This window comes from Cryptotermes secundus, unplaced genomic scaffold, assembly GCF_002891405.2.
Source record: "Cryptotermes secundus unplaced genomic scaffold, Csec_1.0 scaffold3139, whole genome shotgun sequence".
NCBI classification, from domain to species: Eukaryota; Metazoa; Arthropoda; class Insecta; order Blattodea; family Kalotermitidae; genus Cryptotermes; species Cryptotermes secundus.
Window position 1 is genome coordinate 5,533 of NW_019728558.1, and position 8,982 is coordinate 14,514.

At 37.2% G+C, this 8,982-nt stretch overlaps 1 protein-coding gene across 1 annotated transcript in view; it reads left to right on the forward strand.

The window, feature by feature from the left end:
• Positions 1-1,932: 1,932 nt before the first annotated feature.
• Positions 1,933-8,982, forward strand: part of LOC111865299 (1-acyl-sn-glycerol-3-phosphate acyltransferase alpha) — a 9,463-nt gene continuing 2,413 nt past the window's right edge. The window contains exons 1-4 of the mRNA XM_023853199.2: positions 1,933-2,196; positions 2,501-2,634; positions 3,341-3,522; positions 8,793-8,958. Of these exons, the coding sequence (XP_023708967.2) occupies positions 1,964-2,196; positions 2,501-2,634; positions 3,341-3,522; positions 8,793-8,958 (715 nt within the window). The 5' untranslated portion in view covers positions 1,933-1,963. The remainder of the gene's footprint in view (positions 2,197-2,500; positions 2,635-3,340; positions 3,523-8,792; positions 8,959-8,982) is intronic.

Below are 8,982 nucleotides of genomic sequence, written 5' to 3' on the forward strand. Positions count from 1 at the left end.
TCGTGGGTTCGAATCCCACTCAGGGCATGGTTGTGTGTGTGCGTTTTTCTGTGTTTGTGTACAGGTAGAGGCCTTGCGATGAGCTGATCACCCGCCCAAGGAGTCCTACTGTATGTATAAGATCTAGTAAAACCGAAAACGGAGAGTTTCATGGAGGTAGGCCTGTGTCCACTGGGGGCTGTAATGCCAATAAAAAAAAAAGTTGTTCCTGTGCTTAACTAATTAAGCACTATGCCATGAAGACGTATGGGGGCGTGGATGTATAGATCCGCAATTTCTTGACCTGGGCACTACGTGGAAGTTGAGTGGTCAGCTTCACGTCCCGGCCGCTTTACCCCCGGAAAGAACCCCCAGTACCCACTGCATAGGAGGTTGGGTGGACCCCAGAGCTGGTCTGGATGACATGGTGAAGTGAAAATTCTTGACCCTACGGGACTCGAATTCCGGCTTCTCGGTCGTCAGCCCATAGCCAGTCGCTATGCCGACTACACTATTAATATATTCACTTTAATTTTATTATAATGCTTAATTCATCCTATACAAAGAGGTATTTTATAAAACATTAAAAACTGAATATAAACACTCCCATTCTGCAAACATCGACCAATGTAGGAAGGATCAGGAGACAAGTGAAAAAATGAATGTAAGAAAAGTTGCATATACCTCAGTATGACCCCCACTCGCACACGAAAAGCAACGACATATATTAGTTAACACATGAGATATCGTGTAGCTACACAAACACTGTGGTGACGAAATAATAGAAAAAAATGGGTTCCAAGAACTGAACTGATTCTCCCATAAACACATACAAAATGTATCTCCCAATATCAAACCTCCAAACCAGTATTTTTATCAAATGGGTAAGATAGATGAATATGAACCCTAACAGTCGAAAGTGCTACATCTTCATCTGAAAATAATTAATGGCTACAATAAACTAAAATAATACGCTGAACTTACCACACGACCGAGGCGTATTTTAGTTAAACAATTAAATATACTTAGAACTTACAAATATAACAATTACATATGGCTCTGTAGCTTAACGCATACTACGTACCTTCTTTAAATGCACAATAAATCAATTTAAGTAAACTTCACCCAAAACACAGCCACCACATTAATTTTATTTTGCATTCCACCAAACTCTGCTCCACACCACAACGGGGACAACGAGCCCCAAGCAACATAAATGATATAACAGTTCGGTAAGTTTTGCCATGTTGCCCGCCATAATTCTTTTTATTTGGAGAACGGGGGGAGTGATATCGTGTGATAACTGCTGCCATCTGTTTTCGTCAATAAATAAGATTGAGACGCGACGTATAAATCGGAGAGTTATCTATGAAGTGCTCGAACGTTACAACACACAAGGCCCACCTTGCAGATATAATCTTAGTTAACATTATCCGTGCCGGGTATATCGATAGAACTGTGTAACGCCTGCTCATGTATCAATGCGTAGAAAATGAGGAAACGTTCAAAACCTTCTAGATTGCCCGCTCCGATCGTAGTTCCTGAGCCGGCCGCAGGACAAAAGCGCCATGTCAGTCGGCGTACAAGCGAAACCGCCAGAAGCAAATACTGGCAACTACTGCTTACTGCGAGAGCTTAATTGCATGGCACTGCTGTAGTAACCTCGCGTACTTCGCAAGTGATCAGTATTATTAGTGTTAATAAAGTCTGATAACGTTAAACATTTCGATACCATTTCTATGCCACCTTGTGGACATTATTCGCGCCAAAATCAGACACCATTCATTTATCGATAAGAATTTACAATTTTCGCAAGCGACGCTGCGTAGAATTTTTCAAGAAATTACATAGAAGTGCCATCCTATGTTCCTAATCTGCAAGAAAATCGAAGTCGACTTATTCATCGATAACAGAATTATCGACTATGGTTTTATCTTTGCCATATAGTTATCGTATTTATCGGTATTTATCGACCTGTCAAAGTATGATTGTTGCGTTTTGTCGTTTGTGGTCATGTACATTGAATAGTAGAATGTTGCCCAGTTCTTTGGAGTTGGTTTTCGTTGCATTTATATTAATATTGCCATTCTTGTATGAAAGTAGTAAAGCTTTCAGATATTACTTCAAGTTCTTTATATATTATGGAATTGTAATGACGACGGCTGTCGTGGTAATTCCAATTATGATGTGCCGGCCAAAGGATGTAAAGAATCTGCTGTACGTATTTTCAAATTACAACGTTCACGTACGATACAGTTTATTCCTCACTTTACGCACCGCAGTATGTTATTTGTTTAGTAACAACCCATTTTGAAGTCCATTAAGTATGTGTATTCCTTTTTCATATCTTGTTAAATAATAAATATCGCATGTATACAAAACAGACTTCTTGGAGAAGATTATGTCGCTCATCTAGTCAAGGAATTCCCTACGCAAAATAGCTTTTTCTTTAGGGCTTTTTAGACTAGATTATTGATAATCATTTTATGAATTCTAACGCAGGATTTATTATGCTTCACAGTTTGGCCTCCTCACTCTGCCGCCACATCTCGTGTCTTGTTGGATTAAAATGGGAACTTCGTGGGCAAGAACACCTAGAGAAGGAGCAAGCTTGCATTATTGTGGCCAATCATCAAAGTTCACTGGATATTTTAGGCAAGTTGTTTATTATTCTAGTTGTATTTTAATCATTTTAGTCATTCTCAATAAGCAACATTTAGTTGCCAACCAGAATAAAAAATCATGTTAGTCATGAATGAATGGTAGTGTTACTGTTATATCTCAGTATTCATGTTAATGATTCCTGCTTAACTCATGTAATGTCAATATTAATGTGTGCATAGATTTTTTTGAGAGACTGGATATGTTAAAAAGTGCAATCCTAGTTACTTAGGTTTGCTGATATTAATCATTTGCAAAACACTGTTAAACACTCTCCATTCTGAGTTTATCAGTACTGAGGTGTTCATTTGTTTAATGTGTTCAAGGTAACATGAAAATTTACTTAGCACATTACAACAAAAACTTGAGTGCTGAAGGGTGGCAGAACACTGACAGTGATAACACCAAAAGATAAACCTATGTAATGAAGACATTCCAGTTACAAAGTGAAATATCTCATCTGTACCACAGAAACTGAAATATGTTACAAATATTAATGAAGTATATTGAAATATTGAAATTTATCTGAAGTTACACTTCAGTGGAGATGAACATGGAGAGATTGTAGAAGTTAAAATACATTTTTGTCTGCTTCCAGTGACAGAAATTCTGTATTATAAATGTTTAACATCAATTAAAATGACACCACCATCACAAATTCTTCTATTAAAATTTTAATTTTTATTGTTATTACTTACAGGAATGTTTGACATTTGGCCAGTAATGGATAAATGCACAGTTGTTGCCAAGAAAGAGCTGTATTATGCATGGCCTTTCGGTTTAGCTGCTTGGCTGTGTGGACTCATATTTATAGATCGGCTTAACTCAGACAAAGCTCGTGCTACAATTAACAAAGCAACAACTCTCATTAAGGAAAAAAAGGTGCATGGTTTGACATTTTATTCATATATTAATCTCTAATATTTCTACCTTGTCTGGAAACACTTCAAATTCTTTACGGCATTTCAGCGCCATAAAACAACAATGACTAGAAAACTGGATATACACAGCCAACTGAGTGTCAGAAGTAGATGACCTGAAATTTCTAAAATTGTCTCTGACATGCAGAATTTCAAGCTCAGATACTTCCATATTGTGGTGTTCAGCAATAAGAAGATACAGGTTTTAACAAAAGAATTTGGTTATATAGTTGTGGTCAACTTATCAAGATGAAGCTGAAGGTCTGCATCTAGGCAGTTTAAGAGCAAACAAGCTTCATAAAGAAAATAAATGAGAAAATAATTGACAAGGAATTCTCTTGAAGTTGTTCCAGTCAACAGATAAATTGTTTCCCTCATATATATAGTCTTGGGGGCATTCAGTAGCGTAATTGGTTGAGGTACTATGCTACAAGCTGGAAGGTTGCGGGTTCTATTCCCAATGAGGTTGTTGGAATTTTCAGTTGACCCAATCCTTCCAGCCGCACTATGGCCCTGGGGTTGGTTCAGCCTCTAACAGAAATGAGTACCAGGAATCTTCCTGAGGGGTAAAGGGCGGCCAGCGCGTAAGACTGATTACCTCACCACCATCTGTGAGCCGATTGTCTAGATAGTGTGGGAGCCCCAATATCTCACAACCCTATGGGCCTCCATAGACTGTTTCAGGAATATCTTTATAAAATAAATAGTTCATTGAATTATTGACTGTGTTTTGTTAAAATACACACCTTCCCCTGAACAGCCCAATTTTTTTTAATGCTCATTTAAGATGCTTGCTAAATGGTAGCTTATCTTAAGATTCAGTTTTGGAGGTGTTGAAAAATGAATCAGAACAACCACTTCATTACATAGATTCATATATCAGTTATGCTTCTGATATAAATGTTAGCTCTTTTTAACACCACAAGTAAACATATTAATGTATGATATAAGCAGGCCTTATGTGGGATTCACCTGCTTCTTTTTCTCCCCAAACCTGCACTCGTTTGTTTTATTACTATATTACATAGTTGTGTCGTTTGTGATATCCGTATTAGTCATCTTAAGCATAAGTTTTTGTGAATGGCACTGATAATGATATGTGTTAATTGTGTTAATTACTAATGTTAAATTTTATTTTTCAGAGACCTGTTATGGGATGAATCACTTATTATGAATGTCTTGGAACCATGTGGTAAATTAATTTCTCTAAACAATTGCTTTATTCTTTATTACAGCAGTATATATGGGTAATGTGGCTTTCAGGGATGCATCTTTTGTTCTTCTCAGTCAGTGACGGACAAGCTGTCACGACAGACAAAACAGGGGGCTTATTCATGGTAGCATTATGGGGCTGATGGTGGGTGTTTGTCAGTGTGGTGATGGACTGGCATGCTTCATAAAATACATTCATATTCAGTACATTTAAGAAATGTATTCAGTTATAATATATAATATAAATGTAATGGTTTATATGTACTATTTTCAATCGAGCAGGTTCCATGTAGCCATGGCCATTTCTCCATGCTAACAAAAGTTATTACTGAACATGTTGGTCTAGAAGTAGCACTTGGGACTTGGATTAGGGAGGTGCTTGATTCAAATCATGGCTGGGACACTAGCCATACTGTTGATTTTCGTGGTTTTCCTCAGTCCCTCCAGACAAAGGCCAAGGTAGTATCTCAGGGCATGACCAGTGTTTATCAAAACCTTTTCCATTTGTCAGTCATCCTACCAGCAGATATTATATAATCTGGACAGTGACTGCATCAGTGTGTAACATGTAAGAAAACCCTATATCTCATAACGTAATGAAAGGAGTTGTGGGTGGATGGACGGACTAGCTACATGGAAAATTTTCAATAAATTATTGTATGTGAAATGGTCAGAAATGATTGAAGATAAAGTTTGACTTAAGAAAATTTAAACATTTGCTTATTCTCTGTTATTGGGATTTTTTAATGCATGCTACATGACAGTTTTGCTTCACTAACCACCTCTTTTGAACTGTTGTTCATTTTAGCTTATGGACATCTGCTGTACTAACAAAAGATATTGAAATTCAAGTTCTGTGTCATGCTCCACAATAAGTCTTCCAAGTATTTGTCCTTTGTGGTAATTTATGTTTCCCTTTTGTGTCATGCTTACATTTGTCTCCTCTTCACAGTTCCTGAATTTTAGTCTGGGTATTGAAATGAGATTATTTTTTCTGCCAGAATGTACTTCGCCTGTCTGCTCAAGCCATTTTTAATTGTGTGTAAATAATGATATAATGTATCACTTTAATAATTTTGTATAATTTAATTCAGGTTGTCTGTAGAATGTAATGTTAAACAATATCTTTTTCTGCAGAAAGAAGGAATTTAAAAAGCACTTTGTGAAAGTATATACATGAATAACAGATCACTGTAGAACTAGTCACATTCCCCAAAAGCAACAGAATTATGTGAAATAGAATCAAGGAGGATGAGGTGGGCAGGTCATGTAGACCGAATGGGGGTGACGAATGCGTATAGGATATTGGTGGGATAGCCAGAAGGAAAGAGACCACAGGGAAGACCAAGGCGTAGGTGGGTGGACAATATTGGAATGGATCTTAGAGAGATAGGATGGGATGGGATGGATTGGATAGATCTGGCTCAGGATAGGGACCAGTGGAGGGCTCTTGTGAACACGGTAATGAACCTTCGGGTTCCATAAAATGCTGGGAAATTCTTGAGTAGCTGCAGAATTTGCAGCTCCTCCAGAAGGGCTCAGCTCCATGAGTAAGTAAGTAAGTAAGAATAGAAAGGATAGGTAGCATGAAATGGTGCAATTCAAAGAAGCTATTATCCTATTAATTTCTTGGAAAGACTAAGGGAAGTCATGAAATACTCCAGTATCGAGAGCCAGCAGTGGTTGAAACTCAAACTGGGTTCCTCCCAAATATAGTTCAGAGACCCTGCATGCCAGGATTTCTAAGCTTGTAATGTTCATTAATTTGTAACACAGTTTCACCCTAATATTGTCATTGTCTGTGTAAGCAGAGCCATATAACTGTGGACATTAACTTGAAACAGAATTCTTTGTTTTAACTGAGGAAATTGGAGATTATTGAGCAGATAATTATGTCATTTACAAGGTGACTACACAGAAACGTGCCTAGGTTTAAATTTTGGGAAGTATTTTGCAATAAATGAATAAATAATGCACATTATTACATTGATTAACAAATAAACTGTGTTGCACTCGTTGCATTTCATTGTTTCTCATATTTTTTTTTTAATTTTGCCAGAAAAGAACACTCTTTTGGTATTGTTCTACACTTTTTTTTAGCCCTGCAGCGATATATGTATTATGGTATGTTATCAAATGTAAATATTTAAATGGTGCAAGCTCCAATGAAGTCATAGAAAGTATTATCATACATGGTTCAATCCAAAAGTTCCCAAAATTTGAATTTTGCGTGCAAATGGTTATGAGTACATCGAAATACTGTGAGGTGTCTCCCCACACACCCTTCTTGAATCAGTGTGGCAAGCAGACTTAACATCTTTATGCCTAAATGCTCAAAAAGTGCTACTATGTAAGTTGTCATTCCTGGCCTTACTGTATAAGGACATTCGTATTTTCTTCCAGCCTCCTGTTGACATCTGTTAGAGAATTAACTAACCACTTGATGATTTGATGTATGATACAGTATATGGTGGCAAAGTTTCCTTGTTTTGGTGGCAACTATACAATTAAGTCTTCTTGGGTAACAGTTACTAAAGTATTCCAGTGTTTTGGATATTGCATCAGTAACATGAAATTATGAAAAGTAACTATTTTCTGTACAGTAACAACATTGAATCAGAAAAAGGATTAAAAGGAAAAGATGCTTAGCATGAGCAGCAGGGAGATCTAAAATGGTGGTGGTGGAGCTGAAGGTAGACAGTGGAAATAATTTATACTGTTTAAAGTGTTACATTGCTGTGTTAATATTTTTTGTGTAATATCTTGAATATATGTGTATTATGTCTGCACATGTGTGCTTTGCCAATGTATCATACATATGTTTATCACCATTGGTTACTTAGCAATTATTATTTGTGTGTGTCCATCCGTGCGTGTGCACATGTGTTTATTGCCATTTACCATCAATTGCTGTTCAGGTGTTTGGTGCTGACTACTGTAAATACTGTAGCACATGGGCAGATTTGGAGCAGAGATACTGCAGCAATCACAGTTGTTGTCTTAACTATTCATCTGTATATTTTCCATCTTCTGTCAAACTGATATACTGATGAGGAGTTCTAGCTTTTGGATATAACACCATGTGGTCTGTTGAAAACTTGCTTTCTGCGTGTTTAATGCTGGTTTCTTGCCTGGCATACTCTTTGATCCACTGAAGATGAAGATGGAGATGACACCTTCCTCTGAAATGCTGGTTTACTTTCAACAGATTACAGTGCATTATAACTATTCATCACCACTGCTGTGAGAACCTCAGATGCTACATCTTACAGTGATGTTTTGAGTTTGTCGTTCGTATATAACCATTCATTCATCATGAAACTGTACAATATGTTTCAGCCAATACACTACCATCATCAGGTACATCTATATGTTGTTGTAAGTTGGGGAACCAATGAAATAAGTCAAAGAGGTGGAGTTATGGGGATGGGTATGGCTAAAGATTGGAGCACAGTATTGTTCATGTACATCCAATCTGAAACCGTACATAATTATTGCCCTATTTCATTGCTTGCTGAAGAGAGAGAGTAACAAACAGGTAATGTTAGTGTAAGATCTGAAGTTCTCACAGCAGTGACTGTGAAGAGGATGCAATGCCATGTAGTCTAGTAGAAGTTTGCTGGCATTTCAGATGAACACACTTCCATCACCTTCAGGGTTGAAATGTAAGCCAAGCAAGCAGAGGGTTGCTTGCTTGTTTCTTTGGCGTTTTCTTCAGACCTGAAGGTGGAGGTAGCATAATCTTCTGAAACATCATTACACTTCTACCAGGCTACACACTGGCACATTCCATTGGATAGTATTCTTCAAACGATGTTCTTGATTATTAATGCAGGTATTTGTTGGGAAAGAAAATAATTTCGAAACTTCCCCATTCAACTATTTATTACTCATAAATTCACGTAGATTCATATAACCTTAAGAATGAAAAATTGTAGTTGTCTGAAGCAAGATTTGTTGATTTAACATTGCTTGTTCTGCAGTTTGTAACATGTAATTTGGATTTGTATTCATTAACAGATAAAGATGTGGGTTTTCCCAGAAGGAACCAGAAATAACACTGGAAATATTCTTCCTTTCAAGAAGGGGGCTTTTCATGTTGCCATTGCAGCGCAGGTCCCAGTGCTGCCAGTTATATTTTCATCATACTATTTCCTGGATAATAACAGCAAGGAGTTTGAATCAGGTAAGTAACTTCATGTAACTCCCA